This window comes from Ovis canadensis, chromosome X, assembly GCF_042477335.2.
Source record: "Ovis canadensis isolate MfBH-ARS-UI-01 breed Bighorn chromosome X, ARS-UI_OviCan_v2, whole genome shotgun sequence".
NCBI lineage: Eukaryota > Metazoa > Chordata > Mammalia > Artiodactyla > Bovidae > Ovis > Ovis canadensis.
The window spans coordinates 85136279-85161980 of NC_091727.1; the positions used below are offsets into that span (position 1 = coordinate 85136279).

The following is a 25702-nucleotide window of genomic DNA, read 5'->3' on the forward strand; positions in this document are numbered from 1 at the left end:
ACAGCCGGCTAGCTCTCCTCAGTCCTTTGTTCTGTGAGTGGGCCTGAAGGTGTCTTAGGTTAGGGCTTTTCACGGGATAGCTGTCCCACAGTCTGGGTTGCTATCTCTAGTTAGTTCCCTGAGATTGCCCTCGGGGCATTCAGGCCCGGTCCTTACCCTAAGCAATGCAGCCTGCGCCTCCCTGTTCAGTCCCCACTTGCTAGTTGTGGATGCAAGCGTCTGGGCTGCTTCTCTGCTGGGAGTTGCCTTTAGGTACGTAATCTGTGGGGTTTAATTATTTATTTATTTTCCCTCCCGGTTATGTTGCCCTCTGAGGTTCCAAGGCTCGCCACAGATTCACCAGTGAGAGTGTTTCCTGGTGTTTGGAAACCTCTCTTTTTAAAGACTCCTTTCCTGGGATGGATCTCCTTTCCTACCTCTTTTGTCTCTCTTTTTACCTTTTCTATTTTGTCCTACCTCCTTTCGAAGACAATGGGCTGCCTTTCTGGGTGCCTGATGTCCTCTGCCAGCATTCAGAAGTTGTTTTGTGGAATTTACTCAGCGTTCAAATGTTCTTTCAATGAATTTGCGAGGGAGAAAGTGGTCTCCCCATTCTATTCCTCCGCCACCTTAGGATCATCCCCCCAGGTCCAGTTCTAACTGTTGCTTCCTGACCTGCATACAGATTTCTCAGCAAGCAGGTCAGGTGGTCTGGTATTCCCATCTCTTTCAGGATTTTCCACAGTTTATTGTGATCCACACAGCCAAAGGCTTTGGCATAGTCAATAAAGCAGAAATAGATGTTTTTCTGGAAGTCTCTTTTTATGATGATCCAGCGAATGTTGGCAATTTGATCTCTGGTTCCTCTGCCTTTTCTAAAACCAGCTTGAACATCCAGAAGTTCACAGTTCACATATTGTTGAAGCCTGGCTTGGAGTATTTTGAGCATTACTTTGCTAGCATGTGAGTTGAGTGCAATTATGTGGTAGGATTTTTGAATATTGTGCTTTATTTCATATGTTTCAAGGTATTTAAAAAATTTTCCTCTCTGATTTTTCTGTTGACTCTTTGGGTTTTTTTATTATCATAATATTTTAAGTGTTTTCTCCATTTTTCTTCCTGTCATTGATTTCCAGATTCAGGTTTTGTGGTTGGAAAATATGCTTGATATAATATCTATCTTCTTTATTGAGACCTGCTTTGTGGCCATCATATGATCTATTTGAAAAACTGCCGTGTGTACAGAAAAGAATGTGTATTCAGCTATTTTGGATGGAGTGTCCTTTAGATATCTTTTAGGTGCAACTAAGTTACAAGTTGGTGGTTTGCAAATATCCTTTGTTTGACATAATAAGTGTTGTCTGTTGTTTTAGGCACTAAGTCATGTCCAACTCTTTTCCAACTTTATGGACTGTAGCCCACCAGGCTCCTCTGTCCATGGATTTCCCAGGCAAGAAAACTGGAGTGGATTGCCATTTCCTTCTCCAGGGGATCTTTCCAACCCAGAGATTGAGCTCACATCTCCTGCATTGCAGGCAGATTCTTTACCACTGAGCCACCAGGGAAGCCCATAATAAGTGTTAATTACTTTCAAAATTATCCTCCAATATTTGAAGTTTGGGAGATGTCACACAGAATTCCAATTCATTTATTATTATTATTTTATGAAATCAGAAGATAGGAAAACACTGAGCTCAAATCCCCACAGGGCCACAACCACATGGGGCTGAAAAGTGTCTGTCTCTTTAGATGGGCACTTTCTACTCTCTTACTAAAAACAGGGTACAATGTCAGTTGCCATTAGTCAACTCACTTACATTCTTGTTTTACATGTGGTAGAATTAAGAGCTCCTAGTTGAATAAAGAGGAAAGTGACATAATTGTTGTACCCATAACTATACATATTTTAAATAAATAGAAGATAGACTGAAAGGACTATTTCAAGAAAGATTGTGAGTTTTCATTTCCTAGTAAAAATGAATATTTATACACAATTGCTTTGCATATAAAGTATGCTTTTGTTTGAAGAAATAAAACTTAAGATATCAACATTATACAATCCATTATAAGAACCATAATTGATACATTTTAAAAGATGTACAATGAAAATCTTAAAACAGACTGAAATTTAAAAAAAATCAAATAGATTAAAATTTCAACAGGTTTGTATTTGAATGTATACATTAAGTGTTGCTGCTAGGAAATGTAGTTATATATCAATTAAGCAATTAACCTTCACAGGCATCAAAATATTTTATAGATGTCAAATTTATAAAAATGATTAAATTGCAGCAGTAGCTTTATATTTAATCAAGTATTTTTGTCAGTGAATTGAAGAAATGACTGAGAACATATACAGTGCACATTATGTGGAAAAGTTAGATTTCTTGTGGTATTTTCCTTCATCATTTATGAGGGCACAGATTTTAAAGCAGTACCATAGAGTTATGTGTATTTTCTCATAATTTCAATGAAAAGTGTGATGTGCCTGAGGAACTTTTGGGCATGTGGCCTACTATATACAAATCAGGAAATGTTTTTCTTGAATATATTGAAAATAGTTCTAAAACTACAATATAAGCAGATCACAATTAATACATATGTTTTTGTCAGACTGTTACAAAATACATATCCAACATTTCAAAGTTTTGTAGGGATACAGAATTTATATCCGTTCACTGGTAGATTGACTAGCAGTTATTTGCTTTGTGGTATAAGGTTTAAATAGAGCATGTTATGGACATGATAGCTGCCACCATGAGTTGGAGATCTCTGAGTGACTTGAACAATAAACAGCTCAAAAATGAATGAAAAGGGTGAGCAGTATGGCGGTCAGGTTCCCTTTATAATGATCCTAGATATCTGAGTTATGGCATGGTGCTCACCCCAAATATAAAACCCACTGTTCTGAGTTGATCTGTATCTAGAAAGAAAGCAACTCTATTCCTTTAAGATACTGACTATAACTGAAAAACCTCACTCCACATTCCCTCACCATTTTCCTACACCCACCCCTGTTAAAATTAATCTGTGCTAAGTTCCATACTCGACTTTGAAATTCCAAATACAAGACCTGATATTAATACCCTGATACAGAAGAAATGGTGGCAGGTTTCCGGTTTGCAAGTTAAACCAGATTAAACTTATAAGTTTCAAAATAAAATTATAATCATTAGTTATTGCTTTTTTAATTTGTAATTTTTCATTCTAATTTAAAATATACCTAACATGATTTTTTACCATAATTCATATACTCACCCCATAATAATTAATAATTAAAGAAATTTTACTATATTTCTAGAAGTTTATTTTTCTTACAGCTAGCTTAATTAGGTCATTTAAGACATGGCTGTAGCTCCTGTGGACATTTGAATTTGTGACATCTGCATTAGATTATATTTTAACCATTCCTCCCCTTGCCACTACTCTCTATCCTCCAAGAGAAGGAAAACTTTATAAAGGTTTATTGGCAGTCCAGAAGACTGAGAGTCACTGTGAGTCTTCTAGACTGTGACCACTTTGGGTTTATTTCTGTGTGTCCAGAGTTGTTATTGTTGTTTTTCAGTCGCTCAGTTGTGTCTGACTCTTTGCGATCCTGTGGACTATAGCACACCAAGCTTCTCCATCCTTCACTATCTCACGGAGTTTGCTCAAATTCATATCCATTGAGTCGGTGATGCCATCCAACCATCTCATCCTCTGTTGCCTCCTTCTCCTCCTAACCTCAATCTTTCCCAGCATCAGGGTCTTTTCCACTGAGTTGGCTCTTCACATCAGGTGGCCAAAGTATTGGAGCTTCAGCTTCAGCATCAGTCCTTCCAATGAATATTCAAAGTTGATATCCTTTAGGATTGACTGCTTTGATCTCCTTGCTGTCTAAGGGACTTTCAAGAGTCTTCTCCTGCATAACAGTTTGAAAGCATCAATTCTTCAGTGTTCAGCCTTCTTTATGGTTCAATTGTCACATCCATACATGACTACTGGAAAAACCATAGCTTTGACTAGATGGACCTTTGTTAGCAAAGTGATGCCTCTGCTTTTTAATATGCTGTCTAGGTTTGTCATAGATTTTCTTCCAAGGAGCAAGTGTCTTTTAATTTCATGGCTTCAGTAACCATCTATAGTGATTTTGGAGCCTTAAGAAAATAAGATGTGTCACTGTTTCCATTGTTTCCCCATCTATTTGCCATAAACGATGGGACCAGATGCCATGATCTTAGTTTTTTAAATTTTGAGTTTGAAGTCAGCTTTTTCACTCTCCTCTTTCACTTTCATTAAGGGGCTCTTTAGTTCCTCTTTGCTTTCTACCATTAGCATGGTGTCATCTGCATATCTGAGGTTACTGACATTTCTTCTGGAAATCTTGATTCCAGCTTGTGCTTCATCCACCTCGGCATTTTGCATGATGTACTCTGCATATAAGTTAAATAAGTAGGGTGACAATATGCAGCCTAGATGTACTTCTTTCCTAATGTTGAACCAGTTCATTGTTCCATGTCTGGATCTAACTGTTGCTTCTTGACCTGCATACAGGTTTCTCAGGAGGCAGGTAAGGTGGTCTGGTATTCCCATCTCTTGAAGAATTTTGCACAGTTTGTTGTGATCCACACAGTCAAAGGCTTTAGTGTACTCAATGAAGCAGAAGTAGATATTTTTTCTGGAATTCCCTTGCTTTTTCTGCAGTCCAGTGGATGTTGGCAGTAGTGTCCAGAGTAAATTATTAATAATGATTCAACAAGTACTTAATACAAGCATGAATAAATGCAATTCATTTCAAGTCAGACCACATAGTAAAAAGTTTTTTGGGATAAGAGTTGTATTTCAATCTCATATGAGTTTACTATCAAAGATAATCATTTTATTTTTCCTTCTGTTTTCCATGTTGACTTTTTTTTTAATTTTTTTTTTGCCTTAGATGCCTATACAACAGCTGAAGTCGTTTATTCTTGGACACTTGGGAAGAACAAATCTGTGGAAGTGGCACAAGATGGCTCTCGACTGAATCAATATGACCTGCTGGGCCATGTTGTTGGGACAGAAATAATCCGGTCTAGTACAGGTATTTATTTATTTAACAAGTATTTTGTAACCTGTAACATATATCCGTCACTGTTTTAAATGCTTATAATAACTTATGATAATAAAACAGTCTTAGGATGTAGGTAGCATTAGGTTAAGGAAACTGAGGCATGCAGATATTTAGTAATTTGTTCTATGTCACAGTTATGTAATGTCAGAGCCAAGAGATGAACTCAGGCAGATTGGCTTCCAAAACCATGCTTTTAACTGTGATGTCCTGCTGTCTCTTGGTGAGTTAGAAGATCAAGGTCTTTAAGGCTGTACTGTGATAGAAGAGAAAGCAAAGGGAAGCCACAATATTGGGAGAGCTAAACTTTGATCCTAAAGGTTTCATGAAAATATTGCTTAACTCCGCAAATACAGAGGTGGCAAGAACACAGCCAGGAGGTCCAGGAATGAGCCATGGAATTATTTTCTTAAGCAAATCTGCCATTTCAGAAACAAGTGTGTCTAGCAAACGTTGCCAGGTCCTCTCGATGGCTCTTCCTAGGATATTGATAAATGGAACTTAGAGACTTGTTCTGTAGCCTTAAGTCATGTCTATTTAGAAACTTATCAGTTGTAGGAGCCTTAGGAAGGAGACACCCTGAATCCCAACTAACTTTAGGGTATTTGGCAAAATGGAGTATATCTTAGGAGCCCACATGTCTTAGAGTACTTTTTACATGAAAGGGTGGGAACTTTCAACACTTGTCTCCATGGAAGTTACAAACAAAGTAGGATACTCTTGTCCTTTTTTTCATTAGCTGGACACTGCTGTTCCATCTCCTTGTGGTGTTGCAGTATGTCTGTGTTCTGTTCTCCCTCCATCCTTGGACCAGGGGAGGGAACCTTAAAAAAGCAGTATTTGAAAAGAATTAAAGGACAACAGGGGGCTTCCCACGTGGCTCAGTGGGTAAAGAATCCTCCTGCAATGCCGGAGACACTGGTTCAATTCCTGGGTCAGGAAGATCCCCTGGAGGAGGGCATATCAACCCACTCCAGTATTCTTGCTTGGAAAATGCTATGGAAAGAGGAACCTGGCGGGCTACAGTCCATAGGGTCGCAAAGAGATTGGACGAAACTGAAGTGACTGAGCATGCACGCATGCAAAGGACAATAGGATTTAGAGATTCAGAATTTGGTGTGGGAAAATGCTATTCTTGAGAATGGTAACACTGAGGTTCAAAAGACCAGAGGTTTGTGAGAACATGACCTTTTGGAGAAGGTCAGTTGTTCTGTGAATGTGGGAGGGAAGTCTCCGCCTGGCTAGTTTAGCTCTCCCCAAGCAGAGGGAGGGAGGAGGACCTTCACTGCCTGCATGTGCAATGTGTACTTTCATTGTCCTAGTGTGATGCTTTCATTTTTGGATGGAAGTTACCTCCTGCTCTGGGGTCCTCCTGCTGCTGCAACCAACCTCCTCTCTGACATCAGTTGCCCTACTCCTTCCCACCACAGCTTGTGGGCAAAGAGTACCCAGGCTCCTGATGAAGGCTCTGTGGCATCCCAGCACAGCAAGGCAAGCCCCTAAAGACCAAGGGCATCCAAGGAACCCCAGAGGTCCACCCAGCAGAATGGAGAGAGTTTCTGGGGCTACAGCATCTGTTCATTCTCCTGACTTCTCCACCCCTCCTTGGTACTGCTCACCTGATATTAACTTTTGAGACCCATCATTAGCAATTTCAGCAGTCCCATTTTATTTCATTAAACCACTGTTGTTTAGCCTTTATCACACAGGCAATGCCCATTCAAGATAGAAAAATTAGAAATATCAGAGAAGCAAAAAATATAAATTAAAATATTCTTAAACTCCATCTAGAAAAAAAACTTTTTAGAGGAATTTAGTGCATTAATTGATTATTATACAGTTTGGTGTGTAACCATTAAGAAAGTTCTATTTGCCTTTTTAATCATAAATATATTTTTATATTAATGGGACCATAATATTGATATTGTCTTACAAGCTGTTTTTTATGTAATTTTATACTGTAGGCTTGTTTTCTTGTCACTAAGTATAGGATTCAAGTAAAATGTACACACAAGCTAGTAATATTTTTTTCAGATATAATTGACATATTAGTTTCAAATGTACAGCATAATGATTCAATATTTGTCTGTGCTGTGAAATGATCACCACAGGAAGTCTTGTTAATATCCATCACCATACATAGTTACAGAATTTTTTCTTATGCTGAGAACTTTGAAGATAAACTCTCAATAACTTTCACATATGCAGTAGAGTATTTATAGTAGTATTAATTATAGTCTCCATGATGTACATAACACCCTAAAGACTTATTTATTTTATAACTGGAAGTTTGTACCTTCTGATTCCCTTCACCCATTTCACCTAACACATACCCTTGGATTCTGGCAACCACTAATCTAATCTTTGTATCTGTGAGCTTGATTTTTTTGTTTTGTTTTTTGGATTCCACATATAAGTGAGATACAATATTTGTCTTTCTCTGTCTGACTTGTTTCAGTTAGCATAATGTACGCAAGGTCATTGCATGTTGTCTCAAATGGCAAAAATTTCCTTCTTTTTGTGGCTGAATAATATTCCATTGTATCTCTATATATCACATCTTCTTTATCCATTCATCCATGGATGGAAACTTAGGTTGTTTCCATGTCTCGGCTATTGTAACTAAAGCTGCAGTGAAGATGGAGAAGTATATATCTTTTTAAGTTAGTGTTCTTATTTTCTTCAGATCAATAAGTGAAATTGCTGGATCATATGGTAGTTCCATTTTCAATTTTTTGAGGAAACTCGATACTATTTTCCATAGTGGCTGCACCAATTTACATTCCCACCAAGAGTGCATGAGGGTTACCATTTCCACACATCCTCACCAACATTTGTATTTTGTTGTTAGCTGTAAGTAGTTAGTAATAATATTTTAATAATCACAATAGACATATATTATTACCTGTTTTAGTTACTCTAAAAAGAAAATTACAATGCCATCCTCTGAGGCCATAGCCAGCATTCTTGACAATGACAAATGTTGCTATCAGTGGGAAATGTGGCATTTCATTATGAAATTCAATGATATCTTTACCTTAATAGCTTCATACTTGTAGATCATAATTCATTTAACGAATTATTTATAATTATTTTCTATTTTAATGCGATAAACAACACTGCAAAGACCTTCTTTTTCCACATACAATTTTCAGTTCAGTTCAGTTCAGTCACTCAGTCATGTCCAACTCTGTGACCCCATGAACTGCAGCATGCCAGGCCTCCTTGTCCATCACCAACTCCCGGAGTCCATCCAAACCCATGTCCATCGAGTCGGTGATGCCATCCAACCATCTCATCCTCTGTCATCCCGTTCTTTTCCTGCCCTCAATCTTTCCCAGCATCAGGGTCTTTTCAAATGAGTCAGCTCTTTGCATCAGGTAGCCAAAGTATTGGAGTTTCAGCTTCAGCATCATTCCTTCCAATGAACACCCAAGGCTGATTTCCTTTAGGATGGACTGTTTGAGAGTCCCTTGGACTCTCAAGAGTCTTCTCCAACACCAAAGTTCAAAAGCATCAATTCTTCTGTGCTTAGCTTTCGTTATAGTCCAACTCTCACATCCATACATGGCCACTGGAAAAACCATAGCCTTGATTAGATGGACATTTGTTGGCAAAGTAATGTCTCTGCTTTTCAATATGCTATCTAGGTCAGTCATAACTTTTCTTCCAAGGAGTAAACGTCTTTTAATTTAAAGGCAGCAGTCAGCATCTGTGGTGATTTTGGAGCCCCCCCAAAATAAAGTCTGACACTGTTTCCACTGTTTCCCCATCTATTTCCCATGAAGTGATGGGACCAGATGCCATGATCTTTGTTTTCTGAATGTTGAGCTTTAAGCCAGCTTTTTCACTCTCTTTCACTTTCATCAAGAGGCTCTTTAGTTCTTCACTTTCTGCCATAAGGGTGGTGTCATCTGCATATCTGAGGTTATTGATATTTCTCCTGGCAATCTTGATTCCAGCTTGTGCTTCTTCCAGCCCAGTGTTTCTCATGATGTACTCTGCATAGAAGTTAAATAAGCAGTGTGACAATATACAGCCTTGATGTACTCCTTTTCCTATTTAGAACCAGTCTGTTGTTCCATGTCCAGTTCTAACTGTTGTTTCCTGACCTGCATACAGGTTTCTGAAGAAACAGGTCATCTATTTCTGCTTTACTGACTTTGCCAAAGCCTTTGACTGTGTGGATCACAATAAACTGTGTAAAATTCTGAAAGAGATGAGAATATCAGACCACCTGACCGGCCATAGAATTTTGTTCCTATGTAATTACCTGCCTAGGATCAAAACAAAATATTGAGATTGCTATTTCAGAAAGTAGACACATTAAAAAAATTTTAATACATATTGACAAATTGCCATTCTAAAAGGTTAAACAATTCATGCTCTCATTATCAGTGTATGAGCCTGCCAGTTTCCCTTCACTCTTGGCAATGCAGATTTTATGGATTGAATTATGTGTCCCCAAAAGCTATGACCCCCCAGCACCTTCTAATATGACCTTATTTGAAAATAAGGTTATTTCAGATACTAGATTATAGTCACAAATTAGTTTTGAAAACATGATATAGAGTACATCAGTGAAGAGGTGATTTAATATGTTAAAATTCATTTGTAAAATTCAATAATATGCAGGTGTAAGAAGGAATGAGGAAGTTCTATGGGAATATCTACAAGATATATCATTGAGCGAAAAAAGCAAATACAAAACCATAAAAGATTGTAGGATATATATTAGTATGTGGGCTTCCCTGGTGGCTCAGAGGTTAAAGCATCTGCCTCCAATGTGGGAGACCCGGGTTCGATCCCCTGGAAGATCCCCTGGAGAAGGAAATGGTAACCCACTCCAGTATTCTTGCCTGGAGAATCCCATGGACAGAGAAGCCTGGTAGGCTACAGTCCATGGGGTCGCAAAGAGTTGGACATGACTGAGCAACTTCACTTTCACTTTACACTAGATTTTCATTGCTTTGCATGGGCTTTCTCTAGGTGTGGCGAGCAGGGGCTGCTCTTTGTTATGTTATATGGGTTTCTCATCGTGGTGGCTTCTCTTGTTATCATCACAGTCTCTAGGTGTGCAGGCTTCAGTAGTTGCAGCCCACAGGCTCAGTAGTTGTGGCTCACAGGCTCTAGAGCACCGACTCAGTAGTGACACATGGCTTAGTTGCTCCATAGCATGTGGAATGTTCCTGGACCAGAGAGAGAAACCATGTCCCCTGATTTGGCAGGCGGGTTCTTATCCGCAGTGCCACCATGGAAGTCCAACATGCAGTAATTCTAAGTAGAGGACTGTTCTTTGTTCCAAATTCAAGCATGAATTAAATAAATAACTTAAATTTCTCAAAGTCTCTGGCCAGTTCTTCACACCACTCCCTACTTCAGCCCTGATTCCATTTTCCCTTATTTGCAACTGTTACATTTATTTTCTAAGAGGAACATTTGAATGTATGATCTTAGTTTTGCATCTTTCCTAGAAATTTGAAGTTTGTTAGAAAAAATTTTTATTACTGTTATTGTGTATATTATTTATTTAGACATGGAACATAGGTAAGTGAAGATAAATTAGAAAATAAGAGCAGTGCAGCAGGTGTTTTGGCCAATTCATAGACACCATTTTGTGGTTGGGGCACCAAAATACCACAATTGCTTAGCCAGAGAGATAAAGCCCTGAGGTCACCATTTTGGCATGGGAGGCCACTGACACCAAAGGGCATGTCCAGTTTGTGGACAGGGGTGCCAAAACCCCACTACTGCACAGCTACAGAGGCAATCAACTGCTGAGGTCACCATTTTGTTGCAGTGTGGCAACAGACACCAGGGGACGTGGCCTTATTTCCTGGCTGGTTGCTACTGAAAGAGGGATCTGCTGGAGTTTTCCTATTGGCAGTGAGCTTCACTGTTGGGTGGAGCCTCTGTGTGTACTAGTCTGTTTGCCAGAGCTAGGGACTAGCGCTCAGAGGTTGGGTTCTATCAGAGGCTGCTCTCAAAGGTTGGGTTCCCTTGCAGGTGAGATTAGACTGCTGACTGTACTTTTGACCAGGAGATGTTACTGGCAGGGGTCCTGGTACCACCTCCAAGGTTCGTGCACTGTTGGCTATAAGTTATACTACATCCCCTGTGCAAGCTGACCTGAAATGATCTGGTCTTGCAGTTGCCAGAGCCTTCCCCATGACAGATGGCAGAAGTAGGCCTCTAGGGAAATGACTAGGAAAGATAGGTATCTGCCTTGGGTTCTCATTTCCCTACTGGAGAAACCATAGATTCAAAGGTACCCTCTTAGGTGCTGCAACTGAGCTAGCCTGGGGGAGGGAAGAAAGCAAAAACTGATACCACTTCTGTTATCTTTCTAATGTGGCTTTTCTTGCTTTTCATGCCAGGGGTTGGTGGGAGGGAGTGCTGCTTTAGTTTTATTTCTTGGATCTGGGATTTTCACAGATGTGTTCTTTTCCATGGTTAGCTGCTAAACCATATTTTTATGACAGGGTACTAAAGCCGGGACTGTCATATTCCACCACCTTACTGATCTTAAGTCACGGTCACCCTCTTTGTTTCTTTGGAAGAGAGACAATTTCTCTGGAAGAAATTGAAAGAGGGGATAGAAAATGAGAATATATTTTAAAAATATATTCAGTTATATAAAATAATGGCTAATTGGGTAAGTTTTTAAAAAGCCCACTTGCTTTCATTTCAGCTCTACCCAATATAACTTATATAAAATCTATAATATGTATTATTAATAAATGTTAAGTATTTTACATGATCAGATGTAGGATTAACAGATAGGAAAGAATTTAGAGGTATGAGACTAACATGAAGAAGGAGGAAATTCCCCAAGCTAGTCTAAGTCCAACCGTTGTTAAAAATAAATCTTCAGTGCTTCCCCAGCTGAGAGAAAGAGTGAACAGAGAACAGGGAAAGAAAGCAATAGCAATGTATACAGATAGAAGAGATGGAGAGAATAAGGAGAGAGTGGGAGGGGGTAGGAAACAAAGAAATAAAAAGATTGAAAAAGAGGCAGAGAGAAAGAGAAGAAACTCCAATGTTATACTGAAGAAATTCTATAATTTTGTATGAAAATTCTTTGCTAAATTAAAAATAAGCATACTTATATTTTTCATGTTCACATAAACGAGCTAGAATGTGAATACACACACAGTATGGATTGTATATTGACCTTTGGCTGACCAGATGGTTCTTCCTAGGCTTAGGTACAAGGGAGTAGGTGAGGTAGGAAGGTGGGAAATTACCTCATTTGGGAGATATGCTGAAACTAAATAGGAGTGGAAAGACAGAGAGGTGAAAAATAAGAAGCCTAACAAGAAAAGTAGAAATAATCAGATTGCATAGACATTTGGAGACTCTTTGGGGAAATTTGGATTTTACTCTTTGAGAGATGGGAAACTTGGAGAGTCTTACACAAAAGAGAGACTGAGTCTGACTTACGTTTTAATAGATTCATTTTGGCTGCAACTCTGAGAATACATTTAAGGGGACAAGTATATAAGCAAGGCAAGTTACAAAGCTGTTACAGACTCTAAGAAAGAGATGATGGTAGCTTAGTTCAGAATAGTAACAGCAGAAGTGGTGAGAAGTGGTCAAATTATAAATGTTAATATATTTTGAAGAAAGAACCATCAATGTATCTGAATCTGTGTCTACATTTGTGCATGCACACATAGAAACATGCATGAGGGAGGAAGAGGGAGCAATCGATGATGTTAAAGATTTTCAAGAATTTTGATCCATGCTGCTGAGAGTTACCATTTATTGAGATAGGAAATCTGTTGGAGGAGATATTTTGGAGCGCATAGGAAATGGAGAAAATAAGAGTAAGGTTTGGACATGTTAGGTCAAGATACCTATTAGATCCCCAAATGGTGATGTCTAATGGGTAATGAAATATATAGGTGTAGAGCATTATCAGTTCAGTCACTGAGTCATGTCTGACTCTTTGTGACCCCATGGACTGCAGCACACCGGGCTTCCCTGTCCATCACCAACTCCCAGAACTCACTCAAACTCATGTCCATTGAGTCAATGATGCCATCCAACCATCTTATCCTCTGTCGTCCCCTTCTCTTGCCTTCAATTTTTCCCAGTATCAGGGTCATTTCCAGTGAGTCATTTCTTTGCATCAGGTAGCCGAAGTATTGGAGTTTCAGCTTCAGCATCCATCCTTCCAGTGAACATTCAGGAATGATTTCCTTTAGGATGGACTGGTTGGATCTCCTTGCAGTCCAAGGGACTCTCAAGAGTTTTCTCCAATACCACAATTCAAAAGCATCAATTCTTCAGTGCTCAGTTTTCTTTATAGTCCAACTCTCACATCCGTATAGCTTTGACTAGACAGACCTTTGTTGGCAAAGTAATGTCTTTGCTCTTTAATATGCTGTCTAGGTTGGTCATAACTTTTCTTCCAAGGAGCAAGCCTCTTTTAATTTCATGGCTACAGTCACCATATGCAGTGATTTTGGAAACCCAAAAAATAAAGTCTGTCTTCTCTCTGTTCAAATTTGGGCTTCTTTTATACAGAAGATGGGAAGGGGCTCACTGTGGCACCAACCCATGGCTCAACAGGCCCACTAATGTTGGCTGGTTGACAGTTGCTCACTAACAGTGGCTTGCTTGGGGGAGGGACCCACTGCAGTGCTGACCAAGAGCTGAGTGGGGCTGCTGTAGCTTGCACCTGCCCAGCCCATTTTACATTTCCCCACTGTCAGTGTCCATTCCACAGTCTTGTACGAAAAGGGGTGATGATATTTCTGGCTATCTCTCACTGAAAAGGGGAGACACAGAAGTGATCGTGCAATGAAATTGATCAGCGTCAGGTTGAGAATATTTCTTAAAATTTTTGGTAAGCAATACAATTCTCTTTATCTACAACTATTTGAACCTGATGACATTCCTTCTACAATGAGATTTTAATCTCAATACATAAACTTTCTGAAGAGCAACCTTAACCCTTCTAAGGGTTCACAAACCCATTGCTCTCTAGCTTCTCAGGGTTGAGTCATTTTCTAATGACAGTGGGGCTACTTTAAGCAGTGTGATATATCCATGGCTTTACTTCAGCTAACTTGACAGATGAATGCATGGTGAATAATACCATGTATGGTCCTGTCCTCCCTGCAGTCAGCTGGTGCTGTGGCCGCTGTTCTCTCCACATTTTAAGGAGGATTCCGTCTCCTGCTGGGAAAGGATGTAAGGCTGTTTCCATTGGATAGACAGACCTGCTGGAAGCAAACACATGAACAGTTACAACTGCGAGATCTTTCACAGCATTTATAGATTCTCACACCTGGGCAGACACCTGGTTGGCAAACTATAGAAGATTTCAAAATGGCTTAAATTAAGCCTGTTTCTGGGAGCCACTCTGATCGGTAGCATGGCAGCTGGCAAGGCCTTGTTGTTCAGTTGCTCACCTGTGTCCCACTGTTTGCTACCTCATGGACTGCAACTCAACAGGCTTTCCTGCCCTCCCGAGTTTGCTCAAACTCATGTCCTTTGAGTCAGTGATGCCATCCAACCATCTCATCCTTTCTCTCTTCCTTCTCCTCCTGCCCTCAATCTTGCCCAGCTTCAAGGTCTTTTCCAAAAATTCAGCTCTTTGCATCAGGTGGCAAAAGTACGGAGCTTCAGCTTCAGCATCAGTCCTTCCAATGAAGTCAGGGTTGATTTCCTTCAAGCTTGATTGGTTTGCTCTCCTTGCTGTCAAAGGGACTCTCAAAAGTCTTCTCCAACACCACAGTTCAAAAGCATCAGTTCTTTGGCACTCAGCCTTCTTTATGGTCCAACTCTCAGAGCTGTACATGACTACTGGAAAAACCATAGCTTTGACTCTATGGGTCTTTGTCAGTAAAATGATTTCTCTGCTTTTTAATACATTGTCAAGGTTTGTCATAGCTTTTCTTCCAAGGAGCAAGCGTCTTAATCTCATTGCTGCAGTTCACTGTCTGCAGTGGTTTTGGAGCCCAAGAAAAGAAAATCTGCTACTGTTTCTACTTTTTCCCCATCTATTTGCCACGAAGTGATGGGATTGAATGTCATGGTCTTTGTTTTGGGGATGTTGAGTTTTAAGCCAACTTTTTCACTCTCCTCTTTCACTTTCATCAAGAGGCTCTTTAGTTCTTCTTTGCTTTCTGCCATAAGGGTGCTGTCATCTGCATATCTGAGGTTATTGATGTTTCTCCCGGAAGTCCTGATTCCAGCTTGTGCTTCGTCCAGCCAGCATTTCGCATAATGTACTCTGCATATAAGTTAAATAAGCAGGGGGACAATATACAGCTTTGTCATACTCCTTTCCCAATTTTGAACTAGTCTGTTGTTCCATCTCCGGTCCTAACTGTTACTTCCTGACCTGTATACAGGTTTCTCAGGAGGCAGGTAAGGTGGTCTGTAATTCCCATCTCTTAATTTTCCACAGTTTGTTGTATTCCACATAGTCCAGCATAGTCAATGAAGCAGAAGTAAATGTTTTCCTGGAATTCTTTTCCTTTTTGTATGATCCAGGGGATGTTGGCAATTTGATCTCTGGTTCCTCTGTCTTTTCTAAGTCCAGCTTATACATCTCAGTTGTGAACTGAGAACTGTTGAAGTCTAGTTTGAAGGATTTTGAGCATTACTGTGCTAGCATGTGCTGCTGCTGCTGCTAAGTTGCTTCAGTCGTGTCTGACTCTGTGTGACCCCATAGATGGCAGCCCACTAGGCTCCTCTGTCCCTGGGATTCTCCAGGCAAGAATACTGGAGTGGTTTGCCATTTCCTTCTCTAAGCTAGTATGTGAGATGACTGCAATTGTATGGTAGTTTGAACATTCATTGGCATTGCCTTTCGTTGGGATTGGAATGAAAACTGACCTTTTCTGGTCCTGTGGCCCCTGATGAGTTTTCCAAATTTGCTGACATATTGAGTGTGTCACTTTAACAGCATCATCTTTTAGGATTTTGAATAGCTCAGGTGGAATTCTGTCACCTGCACTAGCTTTGCTCATAGTAATTCTTCCTAATACTCATAATAATGCTTCCTAAGGCCCACGTGAGTTCACACTACAGGATATCTGGCTCTAGGTGAGTGACCACACCATCATAGTTATCTGGGTCATTAAGATCTTTTTTGTACAGTTCTTATGTTTATTCTTGCCACCTCTTCTTAATCTCTTCTGCTTCTGTAGATCCTTACCATTTCTATCCATTATTGTGCCCATCTTTGCATGAAATGTTCCCTTGGTATCTCTAATTTTCTAGAAGAGCTCTCTAGTCTTTCCAATTCTATTGTTTTCCTCCATTTCTTTGCATTATTCACTTAAGAAGTCTTTCTTATTTCTTGTTGCTATTCTCTGGAACTCTGCATTCAGTTGGTTGTATCTTTCCCTTTCTCCTTTGCCTCTTGCTTCTCCTCTTTTCTAAGCTATTTGTAAGGCCTCCTGAGATAACCATTTTGCCTTGAAATTCTTTTGGGGGGGGGATGGTGTTGGTCACCTCCTCCTGTACAGGTGAATTGATGTCTTGACATATTTTAGCAATGCTCCTTCTAGATGTATGAATCAGTTTCTCAGTTTCTCATGTTATTTCTGATCCCCAGGATGAATGTAACTTCCAGTCAATTCAGTGTTTTAGACACTTCTTGGGTTATGCTAGAGACAGAAGCAGGCTTGTTATCACTTTGGAGGATATTAAGCGGTCCAAAGCAGGGAATAATTTCCTTAAGGAGGACTTTAACTACTTCAGAGGCCTTTTCTGTTTGGGTGCAATAGGCTTCCACCCATCCTTAAATGGTGTCCACACATACCAGCAGGTTCTGAAGTTTCCTACAATTTGAGGCATTTGAATAAAGTCTATTTGCTAGACCTCAGTGGGGCAAGTTTCTTTGTTCTGGGTTCCCATCTGAGGCTGTCTGAAAGAGGTTTTGGGGTTAATTTTAGTACAAATCATACAACTCTGAGTGACTTTCTAGATAGTCCTTTGTAGATGAGGTTGCATTATATGTTTCCAAATCCACTGTAACTTGGCATCTGTCCCATAATGGGTGCTGTCATGGATGTGCTGCTGCAGCACAGTGTCCAGGAGAGCCACAATTCCTTGTGCATTACATTTCCAATCAGGTGAGTTATGGTCAAGAGTGAAACCCACTCATTGGCCTTCTCCTCATCCTTTTCTGAATATGCTGGCTGGTATTTTGACAAGTCAGTCTGTGGAAGGGGTGATCTTATCATGGCTTGCTTTCTTTGCAGCTTGGTCAGCTAACCAATTCCCCTTAATTGTATGAGTCTCACCCTTATGGTGGCCTGGGCAGTGCTTTATGGCCACTTGTGAAGACTTATTGACTGCTTCTAATAGTAACAGGATTTCAGGAGCATGTTTTAGGTCTTCATTGTTCGAAGTGAGGAGCCCCTTTTATTTCCAGATTGCCCCTGTAGCATGCACTACAGAAGATGCATAGCAAGAATCTATGTATATATTTACTTGTTTCTCTTTAGTGAGGAGCAGGGCCCAGTTAGGGTCTTGATTTCTGCCTTCTGAGCTGTCCTCCCTGGGGGCAGGGCTTCTGTTTCCATAGTCTCTGTCAGGGTTACCACTGCATACCCAGTGCATTACCTACCTTTGTCCACAAAGCTGCTTGTGCTGGTGAACAGTTCCACATCCAGCTTAGCCAAGGGTTGGACCATTAAGTCCAGTCTGCTGGAGTACACTAGCTCGATGGTGTATAGGCAGTCATGCTCAGGGATTGGGCAGCATCAATCGGCAGCAATATGGCTGGCTTTAGGGCTGAAGTGACTTGAATTCTCACATTAGGATTGTTCAGTAGAATGGCTTGGTAATTTCCTATTTTCCCAGAAGTCAGACAATAACCCCCTTTCTGTTCCAGCAAAGTAAGGACATGATGAGGAACATACACAATGGTGGGTTGCCCCAGAGTAAAGTTCTCAGCTTCTTGAAGTATGTCACAACTAGCTGCCACAGCTTGAAGGCAAGGAGACCACCTCTTGACAGTCTGTTCTAGTTGTTTTAAGAAGTAGGCAACCAGTCTGGGGATATTCCCCAGGGTTTGGATTAGCACCCCAAGGCTTATGCCTTTTCTCTCATGTATGTACAGTTTGAAAGGTTTCTTTAGATCCAGTAGTCCCAAAGCCAGAGCTGAAACTTTGCTCTTATTGTCGCAAAAGGTATTTGGCACTCTAGTCCAAGTAAGGGACTGAAGATCATGTCCCTTCAGTGCCCTATAAAGGGGATTCCCTATGACCTCATAGTTTGGGATCCAAATCCAACAGAGCCCTGCCATTCCCAGAAAACCTCTATGTTGTCTATAAGTCTTGGGTGTTCTCAAGCATGCAATTGCCCATCTTCTATCAGGTAAGACCTCACTGTCCTTTGGAAATGGCAAAACCTAGATCCTTGACTTTGTTGCTTACATACTTGGACCTTTTTCTGGGAAACTTTATATCTACAACTGGCCAAATAGTTCAGGGTTCTGATGGTATTTTGTAGACACTTGTCATAAGTAGGATTTGCTATGAGCAAGTCATCCACATATTGGAGTATGAGTCCTTCATCCAATATTAAGTTTCTAAGGTCCCTTGCCAACATTTCCTCAAACAAGGTAGAAGAATTCTTAAATCCTTGAGGCAGGACTGCGCAAAAATGCTGTTGGATTATTTGTGTTTCGGGGTCCTGCCATTCAAAAGCAAAAAACTGCTATGATTCTTCTGCAATAGGAATGCAAAAAAATTCATCCTTTAAGTCCCAAACTGAGAACCAACTGTATTCTCCCAGAATAGTTGTGAGCAGAGTGTATGGATTGGGTACCACAGGGTGTAAATCTTGAACTATTTCATTAATAGCTCTCAAGTCTTAGACAAAGTGATACTCTTTGAGTTGGACTTTTTGACTGGGAGGATAGGGGTATTATACGAACCTGCAAGGTTTAATCACTCCTGTTTTCAAAAGCTTTTCAAGAATTGGCCGAATTCCCTCTTGTCTCAGAGAGTATTGTGTTAGATTAGGTGTCCCAGCATCACTTCTTAATGTTGGCCATGCATTTTGGGGCCTTCTCTGGGGTGCCATTAGCCCACACTTCTTGTCTTGCCTTTCCATAGACTTTGGAGGTAAAAGCTCAGTCTCCTTTTCTGGGCCATCCATGACTGCCATCTGCAGGCTTATGGTGTGTTCTAATGGGACCCTGATGTCAAGCTCTCCTGATAAGTTACTTGAACATTTAATTTACAAAGGAGATCTCAGCCCAAAAGAGGGATTGGACACTCTGGCATATACAGGAAGCTGTGTTTCAGGGTGCGTGCATGCGTTCTAAGTTGTTTCGGTCATGTCCAACTCTTTGTGACCCTATGGACTATAGCCCACCAGGCTCCTCTATGCATGGTATTCTCCATGCAAGAATGCTACAGTGGATTGCCATGCCCTCCTCCAGGGAATCTTTCCAACCCAGGGACTGAACCTGGGTCTCTTATGTCTCCTGCATTGACAGGCAAGTTCTTTGTACTTGCACCAATTGGGAAGCCCGTGTTTCAGGGTAAGGTCCCCTAACTGGCATTCTAGAGGTTGTAAGAAAGAATAATTTTGCACTTCTCCAGAAACACCCATGATCGAGATGGATTGACATGTTTTCTATGCTACTTTGGTGTTTACCACAGAGTATGTTACTCGCAGATCTATCAGAAAGTCAATCAACTTGTCTCCCACTGTCAAAGTTACCTGGGGCTCCTGTGGGGAAATTAGAATTGGATGCCTCAGGTCCAAGGGAGCCCCCAGGCCTCTTCATTCTTCATTAGAATGTTCCTCTCTTTCTACCAGAGGAGAGGGACCTGTCTTTCTTTTATTGTTTTCTTTCTTATTCCTTAGCCTAGGGCAATCTGTTTTCAAAAGCCCTTCCTCCTTGCAGTAAGTACATTGTTCCTTCCCCAGTGGTGGCTTACCTCTCTCTTCAGGATACTTGCCTTCCAGAAATCTAGTGCTGCTGCCAGGAAAGTGGCATTCCATCTTGATCATCTTAGTTCAGTCTTTGTTCCATGTTATTCAACTCTTTAAAAGCAATATTTACCAATTGATAAGAGTTCATTCCAAATGCACCATCTAACTTTTGTAATTTTCTTCTTATATCTGAAGCATTTTGCCCAATGAAGGCCATATTTACCATTCTCATATTTTTGGACACCTCAGGGTCCAATGTAGCACCTATAAGCTTGAAAGATTGTTTCTATAAACTCTGATGGATCTGTTGCAGGAAGGGGGACCCCTTCCAGGGCCTGAAACTGGGCTGTTGTCTAACACTCAGAAAAGAATTGTCTGAGGAGACACGTGCTGACAAAGCAAGAAATTTTATTGGGAAGGGCACCCAGGTGGAGAGCAGTAGGGTAAGGGAACCCAGGAGAACAGCTCTGCCACGTGGCTCACAGTCTTGGGTTTTATGGTGATGGGATTAGTTTCTGGGTGGTCTTTGGCCAATCATTCTAATTCAGAGTCTTTCCTGGTGGCACACGCATTGCTCAGCCAAGATGGATGCTAGTGAGAAGGATTCTGGGAAGTGAACGGACACCCTGTGTCTCCTTTCGACCTTTCCCGAACTCTTCCAGTTGGTGGTGGCTTAATAGTTCCGTATTCCTTATCAGGATCTCCTGTCATAAAGCAACTCATGCAAATGGTTACTATCGTGCCTGGCCAGGGTGGGCAGTTTCAGTCCATGTGCTTCCCCTAACAGATCCTTGTAGGTTTTTTGTGTATCTTGTGAATTTATTTTAAGGTCTTTTGCTTAGGTACTCCCTTTCAAAGAGTCGCTAAGATACACTTCCTATAATGCTCTAGGTGCGTCATTTCTCCATTGTTAGGGTCCCAGTCACGTTCAACAATAGGAAATGCCAGATTTACTTCTGAAGTTCCATCTGGATCTGCTAGATTAAGCTGCTATGCTTCCTCTCTAGCCTTGTCAGTGAGCATCATCCTTTCATCCCTAGTAAGCATCAACTTCGTACAAGTGTGAATGTCTGCCCAAGAGGGATGGTGAATGGCAAAGATAGAAGTGAAAAGTTCAGTCATATGGAGGGGGTCCTCTCAGTATGTAGGGTTATGGTTTTTTCCAATTAAACAAATCTGAAGTTGAGAATGGCTTATGCATCCATGGAAACCCAGCTCTTTGGCCATCTACATTAAGGCCTCCTACAGGATATGTGCACAAAGAAGATTGCCCTGCTCCAGAAGTGGCTCCCAGTCCAAATTGGGTGCCCTGTCAGGTCTTAGATGGTGATAACAAACCAGGCTCCTGTGACCTGGAGGTTAACATAGAAACTTCTAATTGATTCTCATAAGTAGGGGAGACAGGAGACAGTGCATATGTTAGTGCATCCTGCTTGGCCAATGGGGGAGCTGGGTTGGTTGGAGGGGGTTTTAAGTTTTGAAATAGCATGTCCTCCCTCTTGCTTTCTCCCTCTCCCTCTCGGAGAACAGGTTTTCCCTTAAGATCACTGTGCCATAAGGCAGTAGCCATTTGACTGCTTTTCCTCTTACTGCAATAGCATAAATGTTTCTCCATATAGAATCTCATCATTTTCACCTGCTCTTTCACAAAACAATTCTAATTGCAAGATTGTATAATAAAGTGAGCCATTCAAAGGCCATAGCTCTCCTGATCCTAATAATATTGGGACCACACACTATGACAATAGCATATCATCTGTTCCTTAGTCATAAGCTCACAACTATTTTTTGCCCATTTACTTAAGGTACATCCCAAAGGGCTTTTCTTAGGGACAGATGGAGTATTTCCCATATTTATAAGTTCAAGAACAACAAAACACAAAAAGGACAAGCAAATTCCAATGCCAGAGGCATAAATAGGGTCCATCGTGAATGAGGGCAAAACAGGAACAAACAAATGCAAAACAAAAGCAAGTGAACACAAAATAAAGCTGAAAGAAATGGCTCAAAACCCAGATAGAGTTCAACAACAATTCATGTGTGCATGCGCGCTGAGGCACTCAGTTGTGTCCAACTCTTTGCAACCCCATAGACTGTTGCCTACCAGTCTCCTCTGTCCATGGGATTTTCCAGGCAAGAATACTGAAGTGGGTTGCCACTTCCTTCTCCAGGGGATCTTCCTGACCCAGGGATCAAGCTCTCATCTCCTACATTGGCAGGCAGATTCTTTACCACTGTGCCAGCTGGGAAGCCCTCGAACAACTGCCCTCTCCAAAAGGATACCATGAACAAATGGGCTTTTCCTTTAAGGAAAAAAACCCAAATTGAGAAGGGAAGATGTTTCCAGTTGTACACACCTGAGCAACTCACCCTACCATATCAAGCCTGTTGGTTCCCAAGCATTGATTCCTTGCTCCAACGGCCAAGCTCTGAGGCACCCAGTGCCACTCTAGGGAATTTTGAAGAGAAGATCCTCAGGACAAATGGTCCTGGCAGCTGCTAGGGCCTTACCCTAAAATTCCCCAAGCAGGGCTGGTTGGTCACAAGTAGCAAGGCTCCTGAGTGGTTTCACCAAAAATTTGTTATTGAGCCTAAAATTGTTCTGCTTGCTGCACAACAGGCCAATCAATCTGGAGATGAGTTGTTGGAGCAAGGAATGATAGAAAAGCTAGCAGACCAAGAAGGTGGCAGACTAGCGTCTCAAAAAAACCATTTTCCATCAGTCCAAATTTGGGCTCCTTATATATAGAAGAGGGGATGGGGGAAGGACCCACTGTGGTGCATACCAGTGGCTGAGTGGGGCTACTATAGCTCGTGTCTGCCTCGCCCCTATTACAATCTCTGCCTCTGTCATCACACATTTCCCTTTGTGTCTCTCTTTTTATAGGAGAGCATCAGTCATAGTAGATCAGGTCCCATCCTACTCCAGTATGAACTTATTTTAACTAGCTATATCTGCAGCACACCTCTTTCTAAACAAAGTCACATTTTGAGGCATTCAGGTTTATGACTTCATATATTTCTAGGAGACATAATTCAACCCATAACCATAACAAGTAGGAAGCCCAGGCAGAAAATACACATTGGGGAGTTATCAAAGTTTAAGTTATTATTTAAAGATACAGACCTGGATAGGAATGCCAAGGGAGTGAGACAAGCTCGTTTGTGTGCTCTGTGCCTTCGCCCAGGCAGTTGCCAAGCAATGCCTGGCAGAGTAGTGTGCTGTGGAAACATGAGGTATGCACACATACATTGCACCTTCTTGCCTTGGGCAAGTCTGAGTTGTTGCAGATCACCAAGACAGGTAGAGGCAGACTCACTGACAGGTAGACCAGCAGATCAGTGGATATGGTGCTGCTCTTGACCATGAATTCAGGAGACCCTCTGCTGACATGTAAGGCTAGTTGAAAATGCTTCGGCTAGAACATCATGACCTTGTAATAAAAGTGGTCATGCTCTAGCAGGGTTTATTGGGTCAGATACATGTAGGCTCCACTGCAGGTGTGGTAGGGACACCACCAACAGTGAGGGGAGACCAGGAAGCAAGGCCATTTGCCCTCCTGAGGTCAGGGAGAAAATGAAGAAATGGCCCCAGAGGCAGTATTGCAGCTGCCTGATCTGCCTGCTCCTATCAAACCCTCCGCTAGGTGGGACAGTACATGCCTGGACAGATGGGCCAGCTGGGGCTACCCTACTAGGATCTAGGATGTGATACCTCCCCCCAATTTTCCCTCCACCTCAGTACAAGTGTCTGGATTTGGCACCGGAGATGCTAGCCTCTGCTCACTCACACACCAGGCACCTGCTATTGGATGGTGCAGACCCCTCAGTTCAGCTGTCATCCAGGCCCCTACAGTGCCCTTCTAGGATATAACAGGAGCAGGACAGGCACACAGCCATTAGCATGAGACCTTTACCAGGGTGTTTAGAGAGCCTGCTCAGCCAATAGTCAGCTTGCAGGTGTCCTTGTGGCAGAGAATGCAGTGAGAGGCAGATCTTGGCCTTCTTTCCAGGCCCTCCAGGCACTTCAGCCTCAGGCCAGTGGGTGATCTGGGGGCCCCCTGGGGACAGGCAGAGGGCTGTATCCCACAGAGCTCCAGGTCATCACTACGGATACCCATTTTCCAAGCCCAGGCCTCAAAGCAGCCGTAAACCTCTTCCCCTGTCTGCAGCCTAATGGCGGCAGTGTCTTCATAGGTTGCAGTCCATGGAGTTCTCAGATTCCCTTCAGTTTAAATAAAAAGCTTGAGGGCCAGTTCAGTCCTGTGCATTTTGGCTCCCTTGGTGATGATGGCTGGGCAAGGTCTGAAGACTTGGTCCTGAGGGCGCCTCCAGCTGAGATCTGCCTCTTCAGCTGGGCCAGGACACTGGCAAGAGGATACAGACTGGGGGCTAGATGAACGCTTCTGGGCAGGGTAACCGATCCATGCAGTGACGCCTTCCTTTTAGCCAGGCCTGGAGCTCAAAGGGTGAAAGTTGACCTTGGGACCTTGCCTGTTTTTGTTAGAACAGAGAATAACATTTGTTTTGGTGAAGGTTTACAGGAACATGGTGACCTGACTGTGACTTCACCTCAAGAACAAAGGATCTGACAACAAGAAGTTTGAAACAACAAACCATGGCCATCCCTCACCTTTCCTATAAAAGGGCTTTGCTGAAAGCTTTCTGGGAGTTCAAGGTTTTTAGGGCATAAGCCACTCATCTCCTTGCATGGCCCTGCAATAATCCTTTCTCTGTGCCAAGCTCCGACATTTTAGTATTGTTTGGCCTCACTGTGTGTTGGTCACATGGGTTTGTGTTTGGTAATATTTTCACAAAAAAACCTAAAAACTCACCTCTGTACTTCTTCATGATTATTAAAGAGATCTGGTTACATGGACCTGAGAGGTACTAGAATGTCTTATTCTGAGTATAAGGTTAAGGAGCTTTGTGAACTGAATTGGGGCCCACCTTGATCCAACAATGTTTGACTGCAATAATGTCTAATTTTTACTCTCTAGGAGAATATGTCGTCATGACAACCCACTTCCACCTCAAGCGAAAAATTGGCTACTTTGTGATCCAGACCTACTTGCCATGTATCATGACTGTCATCCTGTCACAAGTGTCTTTCTGGCTCAACAGAGAGTCTGTCCCTGCCCGCACGGTCTTTGGTGAGTGTTGTTTTATGAAGAATAGGGGTGGGGGACATTTGCAAAGTGTTATGATGAACAGTCAGAGTAGGGGTAAGGATGGTAGAAGAATCATTACTGTAGTGAATGGGAGAAACACCTGAGCCTAGCATTAATAACTAAGTCATCATACCTTGGTATGTTCAGCAACTGAATTATTAAAAGTGGGAATAAGAAGAGTATTGGAACATTAAGGTTTATCGAAATGCTTCCTATCTCAGTCAGGTTTGCTTCTGGAGCTGGAGAGGGATGGAACTTTCAGTGAAATGGAGAGGAAATTAGTGGGCAGAGCTGGAGAAAGGGAAGGGGAGAAACTAAGCTGAAGACAGAAAAGTAGATTGGGGCTTTTTAATGACCCAGCTTTTTATATGACTTTGCTGCTTCCTCTCTAGCCTTTTTGAAAGTATGAATTGTCTGATATTCAGTAAGAGCTACAAAGTTTGAAGGTTTTTACAAGAATACCTATAATTAGAGAAATATTTTTCACTGTGAATTGACTGTTGTCTAGGAAGAGATTTGCATAGCTTTAGCACTTTTCCATGAGAGA

The 25702-nt window shown here is 41.6% G+C and overlaps 1 protein-coding gene across 2 annotated transcripts in view; it reads left to right on the forward strand.

The window, feature by feature from the left end:
- The window catches only part of GABRA3 (gamma-aminobutyric acid type A receptor subunit alpha3), a 292154-nt gene that overhangs the window by 197551 nt on the left and 68901 nt on the right, over positions 1-25702 (forward strand). For both annotated transcript variants that reach the window (XM_070290575.1, XM_070290576.1), the window contains exons 7-8: positions 4895-5038; positions 24985-25137. In XM_070290575.1, coding sequence (XP_070146676.1) covers positions 4895-5038; positions 24985-25137 — 297 coding nt within the window. The remainder of the gene's footprint in view (positions 1-4894; positions 5039-24984; positions 25138-25702) is intronic.